Source organism: Protopterus annectens, chromosome 2.part1 (genome assembly GCF_019279795.1).
Source record: "Protopterus annectens isolate FY-2018-M chromosome 2.part1, PAN1.0, whole genome shotgun sequence".
Taxonomy (NCBI): Eukaryota; Metazoa; Chordata; order Ceratodontiformes; family Protopteridae; genus Protopterus; species Protopterus annectens.
In genome coordinates, this window is record NC_056729.1 from 497062848 (window position 1) to 497086951 (window position 24104).

At 38.4% G+C, this 24104-nt stretch overlaps 1 protein-coding gene across 1 annotated transcript in view; it reads right to left on the reverse strand.

The window, feature by feature from the left end:
• Window positions 1–20227, reverse strand: part of INO80B (INO80 complex subunit B) — a 543924-nt gene extending 523697 nt beyond the window's left edge. The window contains exon 1 of the mRNA XM_044062293.1: window positions 19821–20227. Within this exon, the coding sequence (XP_043918228.1) occupies window positions 19821–19866 (46 nt within the window). The 5' untranslated portion in view covers window positions 19867–20227. The remainder of the gene's footprint in view (window positions 1–19820) is intronic.
• Window positions 20228–24104: the final 3877 nt, after the last annotated feature.

The window sequence follows — 24104 nt, forward strand, 5'->3', positions numbered from 1 at the left end:
CAGGTTGGTTGTGCAGCATTGTGATCTGAAACGGAACTGGCTGCCACCCATTTTAATTTCTTCTATTCTATGGATTTGCTCATCAATCATCTGTTTTCATGCAGTGTGACAAGAGTTTGATACCTTTATAGTGCCTTCAGTTGTGAATGTTCCCTTTGTTCTTTTTTTTTCCCCAAACATCTTTATGAAATTTACACATATGACAAAGGCAATCTTATATTTATATACATGAAAAACATACAAAATGATATCACTTTAGTTACAGTATACATCACAGACACCACTGAAACAACTGTAGTTATAAACGTTATAAATCACTTATAAACCATCCAGTCATCGTCAGTTGAGCATTGTATAGCTCATTCAAATCCTGCCTCTTAAATGTCGTTCCTGCTCTGCATACATTGTTCCCACAATTCCCATTTTTTGCCTATGGAGTTTGCTCTTTCTCTTTTCTAAAGATCACAAATTCAGGTTGTTTTATCGCCGTTACTATAGTTACTACTACTAGTAAAGTTGGTCCCGACTTTGATTTTCTAGTAATTGCTTTTTTGGCAGCCACCATAATTAGAGTCAGCAAGACTTGACTATGTCTAGGCAATTCTGATTCTGTAGCATAACTCAAAAAAATCATCTCGCCAGTCAACCCAATCTGTTCACCCAGCATCTCTGACAGTGCAGTCTGCAGGGAATCCCAGAAGTCTGCCAGCTCATCACATTTCCAAAAACATATGTTCCCAGCTACCTCTTTCTTGCCTGTCACACCTCCAACATTTGCTATCCACCTGAGGGAAAAATTCTCTGGAGTCTACTTGGGGCATAAAAATACCTATGTAAACATTTCCAGCCAAAGATCCTAAATCTTCAACACTTTGTTTCATATATGGGAGATATACATACATCTCCCATTGTCTCTTTGTGAACTGCTTATCCAGTCTCTCTTCCAAATCCTTTCCAAGTGCCTTTGACGGACTCTTATAATTATCATGCAATATTTGATATGCTTTTCTTCTTTAACGGCAACTTCTGTTCTAGATTCTATTAAAAACTCTACCAGTACTGATCTTTTATTTAGGAGCCCCTTATTTCTCTCTCTAACTATACCCTGATATAAGCCACCTAGAGTCTGTGCTGCTGCCTATAACTCCATTCTTATGAGAGTTTGAAGTAGAAAAAGTTCAGCATGTTTTTGAGAGGTGGGAGGACCCGCACACTAACTCCATACAGGCATTATTAGCTCTAGACCATGACAGAACCTTGTACCTAGCACACGGGAAGCAAAGACCTAAGCCATTATGGAAAATATGGTCTTCCACATTAAGGTAAAGTACTTTTTCTTAACTGTAATGTATCCAACCTTTACACTGTAACAAGATAAAGAAAATCTGGAAATAAATAATTTAACGTTATGATATTGGACTGCTGGGGGAATGTAAACATGCACTACTTGTATCATATATGTACTCAACTATAATAATTTCCTATTTTTACACTGGAAGTCTAGAATAATGCTCAGTTTAAGCTACAAACAAGATATTTTTAAGAATGAACAACGGTATTTGTTTCTAGCATTTGCAAAGTTAGTACTACCCATTAGCACCCAATTTTTAGTTAAAAACAACAAGCGAAACAGGTGCAAGCAATTGGGCACAAGAGGCCTGTTCTGAATGAGCTCTACGGGGTCACCTCTTAAGATGCTGTCTGTTTTCCCCTGATTAACAAATGCTTTCAGTTGGAAACAAAAAGATCTAAACAAAGTGTGTCAAAGTAATATGTACACACGGCAAGCACTGAGCAACCTATTTGTCCCTAGAGGAGTGGTTCCAGCCCAGCAACTTGTAGTCTATTGGCCATTTTGGGTCAATTCCTAGCTCTTTTCAACCCCCTGCTATAAAGCCCGCTGTAGCGCAAATTATTGGGAAGTTGCTCACAGAGCAGCATCGGGCAGCGCCGGTTAATCAAGTTTAAACTATTTCTGGCTCCGCAAAGTCTACTCTTCAATTTTTCCCTTACAACTGCTCTACTTGCAATCTAAACAGTCTATTCTCTATCTGAAAAGCCCAGCACTTGCTCTTAAAGCATTTTTTATGCAGGTAAAGCACTCAAACAAAAAGAAAGTACTTCATTCACCTAAATTCCCTTGAGTACCCATTTCCCTATAGGTCCTTTCTGACTCAGTTACACAGCAATCCTTTACACTATTCTAGCATGTCGAAGGGTCAGTTGCTGGCGTCCTCTCCTGTTCAGCTGGTGAATCTGGGAATCTTGAGGCAATGTTACAATTGCCTCATGTACACAGACAACCCTCTCCTCCTCCCAACAAATACAAAAATATATGTGAGAGATGCAACTATATAGCCAAACTGGAGGCTGAGCTCTCTCAACTCAGTACTGGCAAAACCAGTCAGGAGGAGAAGGTAACCACGCACACCACAAACCCAGTCTCACATAGACCTATCACAACTGCAAACCAAACACAAACACACAAAACGGAGGCTCTCATTAAAAATCTACCAAAACAACAGAGGCCTCCAAAGCAGACACCCAAGCGACCACTACCTCAAGACATACCACATGCAACACATAGTTCACAAAGTCAGTGCGCTAAACAGTCACAGCCCTTAAGGCCAAACAACATGCCAGGTGACTCCATAGTCAAACACACTGACGTCCCGCTCACCAGACTGAACAAGGAAAAGGTTACAGTAAGCTGCCTGTCGGGCGCTAGAATCCGCCACATAACACAAGCACTCCGGTCACTCCAAAGCAAGTACAAATACGACGCAGTCATTGTCCATGCTGGTGTGAATGACCTGAGACGTACCTCCCTGGACTACATGGAGAGACAGAGGAGCTCTCAGATTATGTAGCCCAGGCCGGTATGACCCTGACCCTGAGCAGCATCTTACCCTCACCAAGAATGATGCCACAGTACAAAGACAAAATGATCAGCTTTAACAATTGGCTTAATTACTGGTGTCATTCTAAGGGGATCCAGTGTCGGTCTGCTTGGGATGACATGCTTGACAAGCCACGCTGCTTCGCAAGGGATGGCTTGCACCTGTCACCCCTGGGCTTCCGGATATTGGCCAAGGCTCTTGCCACCCCCATAGTGCCTTTTTTAGGCAAGGCTCAAAAGACAAACCCACCTCCCTAGAAAACACAAGTGAAAAAAAACTAAGGGTAATGCTGCTCAATGCCAGAAGTCTAAACCTCAAGATGCACGCTCTCGAAGCCCTCCTCAGTATGGAGAACATCGATGTCTGTGCAGTGACTGAAACCTGGTTCAAGGCTCCTGAGAGCACCCCAGCACTACCAGGTTTTACCTCATATCATGCTTTCCGGACCCAAAACTTGGACCGAACCACAAAAGGAGGGGGAGTATCCATATTCAAAGATACCCACACCTCCAGGTTAGTGGCAACGCACAAAGCATCGGAGACCATCCAGGTGCAACCAACCATAGGCAAAACTGCCCTACAGGTTGTAGCACGCTACAGACCACCCTCTCAAACTCAGGAACCCCACTCAGCCTTCCTGAAGACGCTGGAGAGTATGAATGTCTCACCAAATACCATCATATTGAGAGACTTCAACTACCCAAACAGACTGGGAACATTACTCAAGCCCCAACACCCTAGCCCAAAGGTTCCTAGAATTCATGAACTCAAATGCGATGGAACAACTAGTCACCACTCCCACAAGAGGAGATAATATACTAGACCTGATCATCACAAACATAGGGACAAAATGCTCCACACCGGAAGTATACCCCTCATTGGTGGGATCAGACCATAAATTAATCTCACTGGAAATTCACATCCCGCCCCCACCCCCTGCACAAAATACCACAGTGAAGAACTTCTCAAAAGCCGACTTCACACTTCTTAAGACTGAAGTGGTACCCTTCAAGGCCCCTGGGCCAGTGGAAACCACAACCCACACCGCTGAATCCTTTATAAATTACTTCTACGGGCACCTTCAAGAATGCATGGATCATGCAATCCCTAATAAAACCAAAACCCATTCCCCCAAAGGCAGGCGCCCTGTCTGGTGGACCCCAGCCATTAACAAACTTTACGACAGGAGGAGGACGCTACTACATGACAGAGCAAAATCCCTAAAAGGGAAGGCATCTCTGATCAGTACTAGCAAAAAACTATGATCACTCATAAAATCATCCAAGGCCAACCTTGAGAGAAAAATTGCAAAAGGCACAAAAGACAATCACAAGGCCTTCTTTAGCTATGTTAGAAACCTGGGTGGAAACTCCCAGATATGCTCAGAGTTAGTCCAAAATGACACAAAATACACTGAACCCACAGACATAGCCAACATTCTGGCAGACAGGTTCAGTGCAAATTTCTCCGCCCCCTGCCCCCCAAAAGGAGAAATATCTATCCCAGCAGAGTGTAGCCTCCCTAACATCTCAGATGCCCAGGTGAGAGCCGCCCTCTCCAAAGCTAAAAACACAGCATCAATGGGACTGGACGGTGTCCCAGGCTGCGTGCTACATGAACTCCAAGAGGAACTAAATCTGCACATAAGGCTGCTGTTTAATCTTAGCCTTACTACAGGATACATACCCAGAGTGTGGCGTACAGCAACAGTGGTCCCACTCCACAAAGGCGGTGCTTCTACGGACCCTGGAAATTACCGCCCTTTAAGCTTGACGAGCCTGGTCTGCAAAGCTATGAAAAGGATCATTATGGAACTCATAAACAAAGACATTGGGGACCTAAAGACATTGGATCCTACCCAATTTGGCTTTGTCAAGGGCAGATCCTGCCTTTTGAACTTGGTCGACTTTTTTGAAACAGTCACTAAGGCCATTGATGAAGGTAAGGCAGTTCACACAGCCTACCTTGAACTTGCAAAAGCCTTCGACACAATACCCCACTTGGGCATCATAGACAAACTCACCAGCTTAAATGTAAACCCATATGTCACAAGATGGGTTGCAAACTGGCTCAAGGACAGAACCCACAAGGTCAGATTTGCTGGAGCCATGTCAGACTCTAAGCCAGTCACAAGCGGTGTCCCACAGGTCTCAGTCCTGGGACACCTCTTATTCGGCATTTATTTTTCCGAGGTGCAAGCAAACATAAGAGGATTGTTGCTGACAAAGTTCGCAGATGACTGCAAACTGGGCACCATAATTGATACTCCAGCGGACACAAGCATCCTTCAGAGAGGCCTCATAGAAACGGATAATTGGTGCCAGAGCCATGGCCTTAAACTGAACGCCAAAAAATGTATAGTCATACCCTTTGGGAAAAACAAGGTACCCACAAATTACCACATAGGTGGTAATCCATTAAGTACGATGGTAATCCATTAAGTACAGAAGAGGTAATCAAGGACCCAAGTTGACAGTAACCTCTCATTTGACACTCACATTGCCAAGGTGATTAGGAAGACCTTCTATATTGCCCACCTTATCATGAAGGGATTCACATCCAGATCAAGAGAGGTCATTGTGCCCCTGTACTCTTCTCTCATCAGGCCCATGATTGAGTACAATGCCCCATTTGGGATGCATCTTACCCGACACCTGCAGCAGTTGGAAAGACCCCAAAAGTTCCTCACCAAGAGGATAAAGGGTCTCAAACATATGTCATATGCGGCCCGGCTGAAGAAACTCCGGCTCTATTCAGTCGCATACCGCCTACTCAGAGGTGATCTATGCCTGACGTACAAGGCCATGTCCAATCCGGAATTAATGGACATGCTCCACCTCAGAAAATCCAAATCCATCAGAGCCACGAGAGCAAGAGATTTGAACCTCAACACAGAAATAAATAGGACATGCTGGAGGGACAGATTCATAACCCAGAGGCTCCCTACACTCTGGAACAGAATCCCAGTCGACGTTAGGCAGAGCCCCTCACTAGCTCTCTTCAAGAGAAATCTTGACGAGTGGATGGGAGATTGTAGGTTTACCCCGGGGGTCATCTCTGTGTCACTACTAGACAGAGGCACAGTAAACTAAACCCTAAATGGGCGTAGTATTCTCATCCTAAGGGGTGGCGAAAGCCACACACACTCCGGCTAGGCTTATAAATGCCCTAGGGCAGATAGCCTAGTACGAACCTATGAACCTATAATTACCATTTAAAGGAGAACTAACAAAGAATTCAACAAAAACAAATTAAGTCTGACACTGTCAAAAGTACACAGTTTTGCAAGTAGCTGCCTCAACAACAGCCTTAGTACTTCAATAGGTTAAACAGTACAGATTATTTATATAAGGGTAGCCAGTGTACTCTTCAAGGCTAGAAGTTAAAGGTTAAAAAAAAAAAAAAAAAAAAAAAAACTCTAAAAGCTAAAGCTCCCTAAGAGCACGCAAGTTGTTTTGCACATCTGGCAGGGGAACATACATTATTTAAGTGGGAACACAGGCTTAATGTGTATATACATCATGATTAAACCTAACTTTAGAATACTTAACTACCCCTGGGTGCAGCTTTCTATTTGTAGAAACTCTCTCTACATGAAAGGGTAAACTCTCTCTTTGTAAGATGTATATACAAAAGTTTTATTTTACTTATAGATTAAAAGGGGTTGAGGGTTAAACATGTACATAGATGAGAAAAAGCAAATGCATACAAAAATCAGCCTGTCAAATAGTGTGTGCATGTAAATTGCAAACTGGAAATATAATAAGTGAACGTAATAACTTTTTATTATAATGACTGATTTGTCAGTATTAGAAAGGAATGTAAATGACCTTGCAGATACAGATAAAAAGCAAAGAGGACTGAATTATATTTCGAAGTTTATAGAGTTCTACAGCAGGCATCTGGATAAAAGTGAACATGTTAATTTGACAAAAAAAGGATTTTAGGGTGAACATTCAGCAGAATATAGGGGACAAAGGAAAGGAGAGTAATGATACTGATGACTGCAAGAGGGGCTCCAATAATCATAGAGGAGGGGAAAAAAGAAAGTAAAAGTAGGTTTGTGTCAGTGAGACAGACTACTGGCAGGGGAGGGGAAGGAAGAGGAATATTACACTGGCATATACTTGTACTCTACATAAAACTACTACTACGTAGTTTAAGAGGATTTTGGGAGAAACAATCCGCTTTCAGCAGGGATTATTAATTTTGGGTAGGGACTGGAACCTAATTTGTAATAGTGAGGATGCATCAGGGGACCTAGAAAAGAACACATACCAACGTATGGTAGATTTATGAAGAAATATTTGGTATGGAAGATGTAAATCCAGTAGAACGAACTTGGACAAAATTTACATATCATTCCCCAAGTTACCCTAACTGGACTAGACTGCATATAAATATTTTTTCAAAGAAACATGTATACTTGAATTGAAAAAAAATCTGACACAGATCCAATACCTATTTTAGATCATGCACCCATAAAAAACTAAGATAAAGATGCAGGGTAATGAAGTGAAAAATAAAACAGTGTTTGCCTACTTATCTGTTAAAACGAGAGGAATTTTAAGAAATTGGTAGTAGAATTGATTCAAGAGTTATTACAGAAATAGAAATTTCTTAAAGATAGCTACGGAATGAGACAAAAGTAAAATGGGAATTTAAAATGTGGTAAAAATAAGATTTTCTGAGAGAGAGAGAGAGAGAGAGAGAGAGAGAGAGAGAGAGAGAGATGGGAAATAAGTAACATGAATTATTTAGAGGGCTTGAAAAATGTCAAAAGTACTGCATAAGAATGGGAACCTCAAAAGGAGGAGGAGCAACTGCAATCTGCTTATAGGAAAATAAGGGAGTATTTAAATAGCATCCATGAGTTTCAAAAGACTGTTGTTAAACAAATATTGTAATAATTCCAGAACACAAAAACTTTTAGCACAATGACTTGGGCAACAGAAAATACAAAGGGTTGTTGCCAAACTTAGGGAGCCTATGAAAAGAAAAATAACCAGAAACCCTAGAGAGGTATTTGAAATACTTCAAAAATTTTCTAAAACTCTGTACAAAACAGAAAAATGTGGAGACCTAGAAAAAGCACAAGCAAATATTTATGGCAGACTTAAATATGCAAACGCTAACCAACAGCTTAATTTCAAGCTCTCCCAGTTTGAAAAATAATTGATAGGTAAAGGCCAGAAATTCTGCCAGATTAGTAAAAATTCTGTTACTGTCTGGTAAGTACATTGCCTGGATGGCAGCAAAGGAGAAACTTAAATCCTGGAAGAAAATCAACTAGAAAAGGTGAAAAGAAAACACTGACTGGGAAGAACCATACAGCTGTTCAGCAAAAAGCAGTTCAAGCTCCAACTTCCTGACTAGAGATGGCTCCCAGTAATTTAGAGGAAAAATCAAAAGTGTTCAGAGTTGATTAAAATAAATGAAACACTGAAGGAGTTTATTAACCCAAATACCAAAAGGTTTACAAAATGGAATAAACAGCTACTCAGATGAACTGATAAAATGACAAAAAAACAGAGATGGAAATGAAAAGGATGTATGTGTATCAGACTGCTCAAGAAGAGCTTGTGTCAAAAAATTGTATGGTTTGAGAAGAGAGCATTCAGACAAAAAATGAAAATGTCTGCTGCACCAGAGAAACTGGAGAACCAAACTGAATTAATTTTATGAAAACACAAATAAGTAACCAGATTGGTACTCACAGCAAGATTTGTTAATTGAAAGGGCACATCATTATATGCTCCAAACTTGGCCACAAGAAAACTGCCAAGACATTTTAATTCTGGTGGCTGCTAAAACAATTATTATACCATGATCCCCCCAAAACGTGCACGCTGATTGGCCAGCGTGCCCGTTGTAAATCGAGTTATACTAATGGAAAAAGGTCCGGTCGCCCGGACTTTTTTCCATTAGTATAACCCGTTTTTTTAAAACACTGTTGCGCTATGTTAAATGGGTTTAACATAGCGAAACAGCTTTAAAATAAGCAACGGAGATGTCCGTTGCTTATTTTAAAACTGTCTCGCTATGTTAAACTCATTTAACATAGCGAAACACTAAAAAAAAAAGCAACAGAGATCTTGCTTTCTCCATTGCTTTTGCTCAACTCTGATGTACTGCGCAGGCGCGCAGTACATCAGAACTGCCGCGGATGCCAGACATCTGCGGAAGGGCAGTAAACAGGCATTATACTATGCCATTATTTAAGAAAAGTAATAGTTTCTTTTCTTAAATAATGTCATGGTATAATAGCAATAACGCCTGGGTGTGGGTAATGCTAAATTACCCACGGTTGGCTATGTTTGGTCCCTGGGCTTCCTCGGGACCAAACCACACCAACCGTGGGTAAATTTAGCATTACCCACACCCAGGCGTGGGTTATTGCTATACTAGAAAATGGAAATGAAAATCTAAACCAACTTATACTTGACGTAATGAATACTGTAATACAAAAAAAAATAGGAGGCGAGATTTTTACAAAAGGGTAGGAGTAAAACTACACAGAAAATGGAAATTGTAGGACCAATACATGCAGAAAAATGCTTCAGAAGAGGAATGAGGTAAAGAGAAGGCAAGGAATGAATAATTTATGTAATGTTACCTACATTACATGATATATAGCAATTTATGTGATGATGTTAGTAAATGTAAACTTGTTAATATTGCTCAATAACTTTTATATAAATATAATATTGTCCATGTCACAAACGGTAATACAATAAAGGTGTTAAAAAAAGAAAAAAAAGCATCCAAGATCTTGATTAGTAAAGATGCAATCATACCAGCAGAAAGAATTGAGCTTGACAAAACTGTGGCAGAATGGCAATGCATTAAAAATGGAGACAGTAGATTCTTTGTGGAAAAGGATTATTCACTCTAAACCAAGCAGAAGAAAAGCAAATTTATCCCAGCAATCAGGGAACCATGACAGGTAGGTGTGAGATTCAAGCTGCTGTATATATTTCCCTGGAGGAACAAAGTCATTTTTTATGACTAACAAGCTAAGGAGGAAGCACAAAAGTTTGTCCGACAAAGAGCAAGCTATTAAACAGAAGGGGACTCTACTTCTCATTTTTCTGATAATAAAGCTCATAGAGAAACATTCCCAGTGAAACCTTTCCCAACATTCCAAAAGTAAAATGCTTGAGAGACAGAAAAAAACACATGTGTTAACTAGATGAACTGGAAGTATCTTGGACTTGAACCGGAGTCTGGGTTTAGGAGATGGAGATGAAGATGAAAATGAGAAAGACCAGAAACACTGAAATTAGTGAATAAGTGTGAGACTATAAAGCAACAATCACATTTGAAAACTATGGCTTTACAAGAAAAAGTGGCTGACATGGAACATATTTTTGTTGGATTAGTTAACCTTGCAGGAGAACCGAAAGGCATATACCCACTTCATGTCATTAATGTTTGGAAGAGCAGTAAATGGGGGGAGGGGGGGGAGTAACTGTAAGGAAAACAATTTTTGTTCTTAACACTAGCCGTATAAAACATTTCATGACAGAAAATGCACATTACATAAGTAAAGCTTTTCAGTGGTTGTTGTACATGACAAAGATACTAAAGTAAACAAGTACTTTTCCCCTTCAGTTTTAAGAAATGTAAGCATTACAATGCAAAAACAGAAGAAAGGCTGGACAAAAACATGTTTAAGTTGACAGGCTGCAACCTTGGGCTACTTGGCTGGGGAATGGGGTGTAACAGTGCATTAATTACAATCTATGTACAGTAGAGATGTCTTCTTTTACTTTTGCATTGGTGAATGTCTGGATTAATGCCACTGGCTTAAGCTGACAAGTTTTTTTGTGCTGGCAACTGGTCTTTAAAAATAAGAAACCACAACCTAATTAAAAAATTTCCTTTAGCAAATAAATCTTCAGTGAGAGTTGAAACGTCTGCAACTGTGTGCAGCACTATGTTGTTATGTTTCCATGGAAACAAGCTGACTACAGGTGAATGCAATAAATCTTGAGGGGTCTGGACACTGTTTAGTGACAGAAACAAAATTAAAACATGCCAAGGGCAAGCAGCTTAGTGAAAAATAAAATGTGAAATTACTGGACGTGAGTAAGAAATAGCAGATTTTATGAAACCTAAATACTTCAATGCATTTACTAGAACAGTGTACAATTTACGTTTAGTTAAAAGATAGTGGGCTTTTTCTTATGGCCAACAGTTAATGTTTAACTTTAACAGTGTCAGTGGTGCAACATGTAGCACACTCATTGCTGGTGTACAAAGTTGTGGGTTCCATTCCCATTCTAGGTAGATTGACCGCTGACAACCGCTGAGCAGCATAAGGAGGGTGCTACACTTCTACGTGTGCCATCCTTCAAATGAGATGTTAAACTGAAGCCCCATCTACCAGAGTAGGTAAAAGCTCAGGCGGATGTAAAAGATCCAACAGCACCTATCAAAAACAGAAGGGGGTCCTTTATATACAAAAAGAACACTTAAGAAAATACTCACGTTTACAAATATACAACTACTTACACACATTCTTAATTTCCTTTACAATCATGACAAAATTTTCATCCCTATTAGGCCCCCACTCCTTTTTTTTCCATAACCATCTGGTTTTACTTAATATTGTTGCCAAAATCCACTAGCTATTAAACATAAATTTCATTTATTCTTTCATTCCATAAAACCCATACATAAACTATTGTTTTAACATTTTCTTCACTTCTATTTTTATATCCATATTTAAACAGCTTCAAAAAAGTCTTCTTTACATAGTTTGCCCCATAACTGTTTTACTCTTTTACATTTCAGAAACGTTTCACAGTTTCTTCTTCTTGACAATGTAAACATATTCTATCACTTTTCATTTTATATGGCATATTTCCTTTTACTGGTAATATATCTATTACCACTCTCCAAAAAACATAAAAAAAAAAAAAAAAAAAAAACAATCTTGACATTCTTTCTGATTACACCATTTGCTTATTATTTTTATAGCATTTTTTTTTATCTTAGATTTTCCCATGGTTTTATATAGCAACGTGTTATCATTACATCCTTATACCATACTTTTGTATTTCTATATCATAAATTTTTATTTTACACAAAAATATTTTCTTGATAAACATGTCATCTCCTCATTTATCCACTCTTTTTCTCTTTTTTTTTTTACCACCACCCCAAAACTTATCATACTTTTATTTATACAGTTTTACTACTAATCTCCCATCTTTTTCATTTATCCACCTGAATACTTTGTACAAATTCAATGAAGCAGTGTATATCACTGGGTTAATTAACCCTAAACCTCCTCCTCCTCCCTTAATTACCTACAAAACTCCTCATTTATTGGGTTTAATCTAGAACCTCATATAAATGAAAAAAAATATCTGCAATAATTCCTTTTCAAATACCACTGGCAGCATAAATATACTTGCTAATTATGCTATTATCCCCTACCAGTACTGAACTTATCAAATATTTTTTTTCTGAATGATAATTTATATGTTCTCCAGAAAAAGATGATCACTTTAGTTCTTCTGTTTTTTCCCCAGACTGAATTAGACTTACAGCTTTACTCCCAACACAGAAACTCCATTCATTGTAAAATATATATCCCTGATCTTTACTACATAACCTAAACCTCTCTATATATTAAAGCCATCCCTATTATCTCTGTGCAAAGTATTACTTATTTTATCCAAATTTTGTTTTTTGCAATTATAATGTCATCTGCATATGTTAAAAGAAATGGAATTCTTAACCCTTCAGGTGTTATATACCCTCTCCTTCATAATTTATTTCACATACTATCACATTCAGAATTAATTCAAAGAGTGTACAACTCATTGGACATCCCCGTCTTACACCACTCTTCATATCTACCTCTTGGGTTAACTAGCCATGTACAAGTATTTTTACTTTATTATTACTAAAGCGCTGACGTACATAATGTCCTAACTTTCTAACTTATATTATATTCTTTCATTATTACCCATAAAATGTCATGTTCAATTGTGTCAAATGCCTTATTAAGGTCTCCTATCATGATTTTTGCTTCTTTTCTGTTCATAATATCATCCACAATTTCTCTATCATTAATAATTCTTGACAACCCTTCTCCTTTATACTATATATGCTATCTTCCATAATGCAGCTGTTAGCATTGTCACCTCACAGCAAGAGGTTTTCCCCATTCATGTGGCTTGCTCTGGGTGCTTTTGTTTCCTCCCACAATCCAAAGACATGCATCTGGGAGCATTTCTTCCCAGGCCTCCTCTGCAAATGGGCTCTGTCCCAGTTGGGACTTTCCCAATAAACAAATGTAAAATAAATAAAATTTCCATTTAAATTTCAGATATCTTTTGTATTATTTTCATAAAGATCATACAATCATTAATATTCACTACTACTGGTCTCCAGTTTTTAACTCTCTTCCTTCTTCCATATGAATTTAAGCATTCCACTAAACAATTCTTTATATAGAACATCTTCATTTAACCACTCATTCAAAATCTTAAAATATTTTTGTTGCCAATCCCTTAATATTTTTATACTATAGTTCATACCCTATTCCATTTGGGCCTACAGATGAATATATACTTACTTGTCCTAATATTTTATCTGGCTCATTTAAAGGAATGAGCTTTTCCAACTCTTTATTCTTTTTTTCCTTTTATTTTTTTTATTATTACTTACCATATTTTTTTTTATTATTACTTACCATATTTTTTTTTACTACCTTTTTTTATTTAAACATTTCTTATACATATTGTACTACACTACTCAATCTTTTACAGAGTTCTTTTCATTTCTCAATTCCATTTTTTATTACTCGTACCACACTACTATCTTCTTTTACTAATCTTAAGAAACTCGACCAGAAAAATGAACTTAAACTATTAAAAAAGCAAAAAACGGTGTCCCAAACAGCCAAAGGTTAAGAAATGAAAACGCACTTTATTCCAAACAGTAAAACAGCATTTTTCGCCCCTGAAAGAACAGGAGCTTCATCAGCATTTGAAAGGCAGGAAACTCATACCTTATAAAAAACCTTCATAAAATCAATTGATGATGTCACATCCTCGTAGTAACGAGATGAGTGCAGTTAAAGGTATATACAACAAGAAGTATGATTTAGAAATAAATAATATATGTATGTTGACACCAAGAAGCAAATAATCAATGCAAACATGTGAGGTACCTGACTCGATACTACCTAAATAAAAAATGTGTACCACAGAGTGTATGATCTAAACAAGGTTTAAAAATAAGTATAATAACAGGTAGGTGAACGTAATCTATACAGACTGATAAAAATAACCTACCTCAATGCTAACCAAGTACACATAGATAGACAAGAAAAACATAGTTTAAAAAAGTTTTACAAGCCCATGACAAGGAATATTGTCATGGGCTTGTAAAACTTTTTTAAACTATGTTTTTCTTGTCTATCTATGTGTACTTGGTTAGCATTCAGGTAGGTTATTTTTATCAGTCTGTATAGATTACGTTCACCTACCTGTTATTATACTTATTTTTAAACCTTGTTTAGATCATACACTCTGTGGTACACATTTTTTATTTAGGTAGTATCGAGTCAGGTACCTCACATGTTTGCATTGATTATTTGCTTCTTGGTGTCAACATACATATATTATTTATTTCTAAATCATACTTCTTGTTGTATATACCTTTAACTGCACTCATCTCGTTACTACGAGGATGTGACATCATCAATTGATTTTATGAAGGTTTTTTATAAGGTATGAGTTTCCTGCCTTTCAAATGCTGATGAAGCTCCTGTTCTTTCAGGGGCGAAAAATGCTGTTTTACTGTTTGGAATAAAGTGCGTTTTCATTTCTTAACCTTTGGCTGTTTGGGACACCGTTTTTTGCTTTTTTAATCTTAAGAAACTCGATACATCTTTTTCCTTGTAAAAATATCTTTGCTTATATAACAATTCTTGTATTTATTTCTTTCACATAATTATTTTTCTTTGTCAAAGTACTTTCTATCATTATGCCCTAAATCTTCGAATGGAACATTATATGTTCTTTTATAATTTTCTCTCTACTTTTTACAGTGGCATTATATGAGAAAACTTGTTTTTTTTTATATTTTTTCCTCAAGTATCATTCACCACTTAGTAATGATAACATTTTATAAAAATTGGCCTATGACCTCTCCACAACTGTACTACTAATCTTTTTCCTTTTTCATTCCATGCTTTCTCATTTATCCTTTTTATTCCCTTGCTATGTTTATATATTCAGTATTTTCTTTTATCTCTAGCTATACTGCAAAATGATCAGAAAATCTCCTTTCAACTATCTCTTCTTCTCCTATAAGTAAACCTTCTGATGCTATAAAATAATCCATTTCAGTTTTGTACATATCCATTTTTTTAGTCCATGAATTTTTGTCCCAAAGTTTTAACTTACCACATCTTATAACGTTTAACATTTTTCTTGTATACCATTTCTTTTCTTTTTAAGCTTGCCTCAGTTATAATCTCCTATTACAATATTCATATTTTATTGATTTATTATTTATTTTATTTATTTATTTTACATTTAACCAGGAAAGTCCAACTGGATACATATCCATTTTCAGTGGAGGCCTGGGAAGAAAAGCTACAGAAATACAAGAATAATTTAACAAATACAGTTAAAAATATAATACCAAACAGTTCAGATAATAATTAATACAAAAAGACTGCAGGAGATAAGCTGAGAGAAAATTAGGGAGTAAGTTTGGGTAGTAAGGTATAGGGAGCAATATAAGAGTAGAAATGCCAGAAGAAATGAGGAAGAGAAAAATATAAAGCAATGAGCACAACAGAGAGGTAGCCTGAGGAGGGAGATTAACCTGGGCTAGAGCAGGAACATATCCAGTGGTTGGTGAAATAATTTATTGCTGCAATCTCACTGGTTTTATAGCACCACTCTGATGGGGTTTTTTTGATTGCTTTCTTGGGGAGCGTCTGCACCAAGTTCTTTAATGGAGGAACATCTGACAAGTAAAGAGAAGGGGTGGAAGAGAAGAAAATTTTACATAAGCATTGGCTATCACATTCCTTGTTCACATCTCAGCATTAATGGCAAACAAGACTGAAATGTGGATGGAACACCTGCAACTGACTATCTGCTTAGAGAGGCAGTCAAGAGTGGGAATCTGAACTGCTGCTGGCTTCTCCAAAAGCACAAACGGCCTCAGACACCTGGGCCAGTGTCCCTGCTGGACACCAGCAGAAGCTAGCTGTAGCCAAAGGAGACTTGCTGAAGCTGTGAATCAGCAAAACCAGCATCCTTGATGGCACCTCTGCCTCCTACTGAATCGATGTTCATAGGTTCATACTAGGCTATCTGCCCTAGGGCATTTATAAGCCTAGCCAGAATGTGTTTGGCTTTCGCCACCCATTTTAAATTTATTTTGCTATGCCCTTTTTCAAGGTTGGTATACTGTGCCTCTGTCTAACAGTGACACAGAAGTGATACCCGGGGTAAACCTACGATCTCCCATCCACTCATCAAGATTCCTCTTGAAGAGAGTCAATGAGGGACTCTGCCTAACCTGTACTGGGATTTTATTCCAGAGTGAAGGGAGCCTCTGGGTTATGAATCTGTCCCTCCAGCATGTCCTATTTATTTCAATGCTGAGGTTCAAGTCTCTCGAGCGCGTAGCTCAATGGGATTTGGATTTTCTGAGGTGCAGCATGTCCATTAATTCCGGGTTGGACATGGCTTTATACGTCAGGCACAGATCGCCTCTGAACAGGCGGTATGCCACCGAATAGAGCTGGAGTTTCTTTAACCGGGCAGCATAGGGCATCTGTTTGAGCCCTTTGATCCTCTTGGTGAGGTACTTTTGGGGTCTTTCCAATTGCTGCAGGTGTCTGGTAAGGTACATCCCAAAAGGGGCATTGTACTCAATTATGGGCCTGATGAGGGATGAGTAAAGAGGCACGATGGCCTCCCCTGATCTAGATGTGAATCCCTTCATGATTAGGTGGGCTATATAAAATGTTTTTCTAACCACTTTGGCCACGTGGTTGTCAAATGAGAGATTGCTATCAACTTGGGTCCCCAGGTCCCGAATTACTTCTTCTGTACTTAATGGATTACCACCTATGTGGTAATTTGTGGGCACTTTGTTTTTGCCAAAGGGGATGACTATACACTTTTTGGCATTTAGCTTGAGGCCATGGCTCTGGCACCAGTTGTCCGTTTCTATGAGGCCCTTTTGGAGGGTGCTTGTGTCGGCTGGAGAGTCGATTATGGCTGAAAAACAAAGCCCAATCTCATGCCTGTGGCCATACCACCCTGAATGCTCCCAATCTCATCTGATCTCAGAAAATAAGGAGGGTCAGACCCGATAAGAACTTGGATGAATACCACCTGAGAATAGTGGGTGCTGATGGAAGAGGAATCAGTATTTGGCCAAGACTACATGTTTGGGCTGTCAGTTGTTGTATACCAACAGACAACTTCTAATAAATCTCTGAAAGTACAAAATCCACCTAATAGGGGAAAGAGAAGTCAGCCAAAATGGATGCCAAAGAACCAGAATCAAAAACGGACTTGGTGAAATATAGACTCAAAGGGAATGGGATGGGCCTAAACCAGGGCTGTGACCTTCAGTTTTTTTTTTTTTTTTTTTATCTTCAGTTTTCAAAGTAGGGAATGCTGTGCTTTGGGTACTTCTCACTAAGTATTAACAAAAACAAGAATACCGACTGACTGTCTGAGGAACCATGTTTTGGATCATCTTTGCTTCTCTAAAAACTGACTATGGATAATCCTACCAAATGGAAAGCTGCTGTATAAAAATAGTGCAACTGCAAGTTATGCTACCTGAAGACTGACATGCAGGTAGTGTAAACATTTATGGTTAAGAGTTTTATGGCTGGGATGAGCTTAAAGTTGGGGACAGAAACTAGGTCTAGGTTAGGGTTCTTATACTGACTGGAGAATGACTCCGCAAAAAAAAAAAAAAAGTTTGAAAACTGTACTTCTAATTTCATTGGGTGGGCATAACTCATTTCTCTCATTCCAATTTACACAAACAAATCACATCTGTTCAATAGGAGTAAACCAGCTCCCACTAACCTTCCAGCTGGTGGTCATTTTGCCACAAGAACATGCCATAACTCCCAATAAGGCTGGAAACTTCTATGAAACAGTTACAAAATGGAAAACACTGGACCACACTAGTGTTTCTGCATAGGTTTCAGAATGTTATGGCGGCAGCATAGTTTGACAGCTGCTGCCTTAAAACATTCCATCTGTTTCAGAAGATAGGAGAAGCTACACAATCCACTCCTGTGACTTCCATTATCACCACTTATTCTTTGAAAATGCAGGCTAATGCAAAACATGTTGTTCTACTAGTTATAAATGAATTAGAGTAATATTCAAAATTTATCACAAGCAGTAATACTTCAATCATTTTCTGATCAATGGTAACAGTAAATCAAGAAAACATATTTGGGTTTAATGTGTTCAATTTATTTGTTTTACAACTTCAGGTTGTGAAGGGCATAAATTTAAAACTCTTAGTACACTAACTTTTTCTTTTCAGCACTGTTCAGTATCAGTTACCTGACAGTAAGCAACCTGTTGGGGGATAGGCATTTAAAAATGTTGGTTCAGTCAAGCACCGTAAGTTATCACTCCAAGCTACAACTCTTGTCATTCTTTGCTTTACTCACCATAAGTTTCATTTTACAGGAGGACGGCGCTGTTGGTTACACAGCAAGCTATCAAACAAAATCACACAAGCTGAGAAATTTCATGCTGCTCTTCGTTAAGAGATCCCAGATTACTATACCTTGGTGTCCTGTGTGGTCCATTTTTCTCTTTAACATGTTTCAAACTATGCTGTAATGTCCAATTAGGTATGGTAACCACTGCTAAGAGAACACTGGTACTTGCCTAAGCACAACACCTACTAATCTGGATCTGTACAACAGTCCAGAGTTCTCCATTTTTGCCAAAGTAACAAAGTTAAAATAAATTATCTTAATGAAATACAGCCAAAATATTTTCAGCAAAACCAAGCCAATAAAAAAAAAAGAGATACATTTGAATAACCTAAATATAACCATAAAGCAGCCTTAACCCATTCAATGTTGCAAGAAAAATAGGGAAAGCACTACATAGGCAAAAACATAGCAATGCACTGTACAAACTGGGAAAGTTTAAATGCGGAACTGCTTAACCCCTGGAGCTCTCCTCTCCCCATCTCAATCCTACTGAACAAGGCAATGCTTTCTAGTTTATTATACTGAAAAGTTTGTAAAATAGTTTGTGCAGTACACTAATAATGGGATCTACTGATGGCAACCACCACATAAATATTCAACCATTTATCAGCACTACTTCACATTAGCACATAATGCATTACTACCAAATTTAAAAGTAATCCAGACAAACAAGAGCAATACTGGGAATGTGTCCAAACAGAGCAGAGAAAACCTATCCTGAAACAAACTCTATTTATCAAAAGTCATTGTTCACTCTAGTAGTGTTTGTAACGGCTTATTGTATACATACAGCTTCTTTAGTCTTCCCGAACATACTTTACCTTTGATCTACATCTATTCAGGTCAGAACCATTTACCACTGACATGTAATAACACCACACTTAAAAATGTTTTTTTTTTTTTTTTTTTGGGGGGGGGGGCAAAACTACTTCACTCTGTAGGCATAACGGCTACCGCTGCAAGGAATACACTAAAAGTAATTAATTTCATGAAAGTGACACTTAACACACACAAAAGTTCTGATTTCTTGAAGCACTACGTCTTCATACCGACAGTCACAAAATGCAATGAGAAGCCAGTTTTCGAAAGGCCTACGGAATTGCTGTGTTCTAGTCTACCTTATTACGTTCCACCCCATAAACCCTTTTAATAACTCATATTCCTACCTCGCATAACTTTTTCGTGCCAAGTGTCTTTCTTTTTCCCCATCATTCGTTCAGAAAATTTTACTTCAAAAATATAATTTCTTCAGGCTTCCTTATGCTGAGCGCGTCAGTCAAAAGCAATCGATAATTATAGAGAGTAGTCAACCTTCTGAGCGTTCATTGTACAATCAATGTAACACTGTGCAGTAACAGCAACTATCGGGGCTGAGGACGTATCTAGGATGTCACCATTGGGAACCGTTTTTCTTTTAGCAATACGGCGGAAGGTACCTTTTTCCAGTTGTCATCTGGGAGTTACTGTCTGTACCGTGTGTGTTGTAGTCAGCCTTTTCAGTTTCACGGCTGAAGAATTGTGGAGAAAACCGAAAATGATGTACAGACAGGCCCAGCATCTTGAACAACTGAAACGTTACTCTGATTCACTTAAAAATGTACATTCTTCTGTCATAGCTCTCAACCAATCCATAAAAAGTCAGGGACAATTTTAAAATATTACTGCTATTAACTTGAGACATTTACAGAATCAGAGTATGTGAATTAATATACATTTTCTGAAATAAAAGAAGTATATAACTCTTAATCAGTCATTATTCATTAAGTGTAATTCACCACCTTTCCTCCAAAAGTCACTATTTTTAGGAGGAATTAAGAGGGGCAGAGCTAAAATTTGTGTCAAAACCAGGAACAGTTGTGAGGTATGAATTTAAATATGGAACTATAACGACTGGCATTACTGAGTGGCTGTAATCCTCAGTGATTTATTAGGGAGACAAGGAGAAAGAAAAATGTAAAATAAAAAAAGGACGGTCTGCAAAATGCTGGACACTTGAAAGGTTTCGAGTAGCTAGGTATAGCCTCGAATGGGTGACCTTGTCTAAGTTCCATCTGCCTACACTTATGGATGAACTTTGTAAACACGCAACCAGTGTTTTACAAAATGAAGTGTTAGGTAGTGTTACCATTTTAATCTCAAAGAAAAATTGGTATTTACAGTTATTTAAAAAATATTTTAGGTCACGTGTTTAGAAGTTATATGCATTTAAGTTGTAGAAAGTTTAGTTTCTTTTGTCTGTATTATTGAGGTGTAAATCTCTCCATTGCAAACTAAATGTGTAAAGATGGGTGGCAGGTACTATCATCAAATATGAATAAAAGGACCAAGTCTGCACCACAATAATGGTTTGTCTAGTTATGTATGGTAACCATCAAAAATAAAAAAAAGTTAATGTATATCTGAGGCAATAATAAATTCACATAATGCAGTCTGGCATTACTAAAATCATAAAGGAAATATGTACTGGGTATAGCTTTCAACATTTACCCCCAGATTAGACTGCCCACATGTGACCCTCAGAACTGAGTTTTTAACCTTCATTGCAGGGCCGTTTTCACCACACTCTATGTGAATTATGGTGCCTTTCATTGCCTCTTATCCATAGTAACTGCTTTTCATCCAAGTTATCACTTATACATACACACAATTCCAACAATTTTCCTTGCACAGTATTTACTGCCACTGCCCTGGAATGGCCAGGGATATCCAGTTACCTGTTGCTCTTAATTAAGTCAAATAATGAGATTGTTCACCTTAATATTTTTCTCTGGTAATAGGCCCAAACAATCTAGTCTCAGTGGAGACATGAAACACAGCCAATAGTAGTAAATTATACCCCTGCTTTGAGATAATAAATAGCAATAATACATGCATAATGAAGAACAACCACAAGACCTTAAAGTGAATAAGCTTTATTTAAACAACAAGGCAACAGTGCATTTACAGGTTAAATAAGGAAAAGAATGGGAAAGTGAGTATGGAGTAAAATAATATTTAATTAAACACACAGAGATGGTTAAAGAAAACCTCTCTCTAAGCTAGCTACACTGAATCCTTTACAGTTATAAGTTCCTAGAAGATAACAGGCAGAAACTGCATATTGCAAACTTGCGGGTATAAAGCACTTCATGTACAAGCTAAAGCATGAAAGCAATGATATTAAATCTGTCAGTGATATGCAAAGTAGGTGATTGTTTTACATATTTGCAGGATGAAAGCATAAAAAACAGAAGCATCCAAACCCGAGCACATGGGAAACTTCAACCCTCTTCATTTACCAAGCACTTCATTTACATAATGAGCTATGGAAGCACTCACACTAAAGGCATCAGTTTTATCCTATACTGTACTTGCAGACTGCCACCCAGCCATGCTTAGCTAATTTGCATGGCTGATAGCACCTGAAGCCAGTGTATATTTGTTTCATGAAAGTGGTTGCACTTCATCATTGTTATGGAATGAGCAGTGCCACTCATTATTGGTTGAGCATGAGTATCATCAGTGTTCTTCGTGACCCATTGCTCACAATATGATCACTAAAAATAGTGCAAGCCCTAGATGGGCATATGAAAGGTGTGTTTATCTGTGGTTTTGAGCAGATCAAAAGTTAAAAAGAGAGAGTATAGGAAAAAGGTGAAAAGGAGAAGCAAGCAGTGGGTAGAACAGAAGGTGATCAACTAAGGAATAAATAGGATGAAGATGCAAATGAGAGAAATACATTTCTGGGGATAGTTGCCCATTTTATATTTATAAACAGAAGGTAAGTTGGGGAAGAAAGTAAGGGAAGTAAGAGGAAGCTAACGGTTAGGTTAGATAGCAGGAGAAGACAGACATGACTGACAGAATGTGTGATAACACAATGAGGGAAGGGAAACATAATGGTGAAGGAGACATCAGAAAGAAAACAGAGGAAAGACAATGATGAGGGGAGGATTGAACAGCCAACAGGTGTGGGCATGGACATAAAAGGGAGGGGAAACATCAGGTTGGGAGATAGGATGCAGTGTTCACAGCTGCTGTTTCTGCCAGCTGAGAACCCATGGGAAATTACTCAACACCCTTCATGGAATCACCACTGGTACTTGTCTCAGATGGTGGAGACAGTGCTGGACGGGGATGTGAGTCCATGAATAAGTGAAGGAGGTTCGCCATTTGGCTGAGCTGGATATCCAACCTCCTGTCTATAATCTCCCCTCAATGTCTGCCAGCTGCCAATGAGTGGCAAAGGTGTTAACTTCATTCACACTGCTACTGGAAGGTATAATTGTACCAGCATCCTATGTATGGCTTCCTGAGGCAGATGGTGTAAGTAGGGCAAGAGGTGTGAAGGCAACAGTGACAGGCTGGGACCCAGATGTGCTAGGTGCTACTGGTGGTGGTGTTGCTGCTGCTGCTGTGGGGTGACAGGCCTTGCTGGTGGAATGCACGCAAGTCATTGTGCTGATGCATATAAATAGTAAAAACATGGAAGGAAACAAAAGAATGAACAAAATAAATGTATGTAAGAGGTAGGATAGTGACAAAGCATGTGTGTGTGTGTGTGTGTGTGTGTGTGTGTGTGTGTGTGTGTGTGTGTGTGTGTGTGTGTGTGTGTGTGTATCTACTTGAGATTACCGAAATCTCAGTAGACCGACACACAAAACACAGAGCCAAAAAGCTCCACGTGTCAGATGACCGACATGTTAGAATGCCGACTTCCAAATGGTCGACAGTCCAACTTGAGCTGAACAGGAAATCCGCTCTTGTGGACATTGTAGTGCAATTTTGAGTTGGTATATTTAAGTTACATGGGTATGGGGTGTGCAGGGGGGCATAACCCCCCTGCAAGAACGTGAAATGTGAAGGTAAGTTTTAGATTTTTATTTGTAGTGTATGTTTTGTTTTAGTGGTAAGAGTTTAGTTTAATATAGATGGTGGGCAGGGTGTGAGTGAGGGGAGCTAGGTAGTTTTATGTCGAGTGTTGTGTTTTTTCTTTTGTATGTTGTTTGTGTGTGTTGTTGTGTGTATGTTTTATGTAGGTGTGTCGGGGTTTTGATGTGTCGGTATTGTGTGTGTCTGGTATGTGCGGTTTCAGTGCTGTGGGCTCAGTGTTTTGCATGACAGTTATGTGGGATGTCGGGTAAGTGAAGTAGACCCGTGTGTGTGTGTGTGTGTGTGTGTGTGTGTGTGTGTGTGTGTGTGTGTGTGTGTCTGTCTGTCTGTGTGTGTGTCTGTCTGTGTGTGGTGGAGGGAGAAATATGAAAAACTGAAGCCTGTGCTGTGTTAAGTATGGTACAGTTAAACATAATAAACCTGTTTGTCTAAAAACACTTCTGAACATAACAAGGCTGTTAGTATAAACAACTAATAGGAGGACCTGAACCAAAAAACATTGTCATCTGCAGTCTGAGTAATAGAAGATTAATGTGATGAGCTCTTTAGACAGATCAATAGGTGTTTGCCATCTGAGC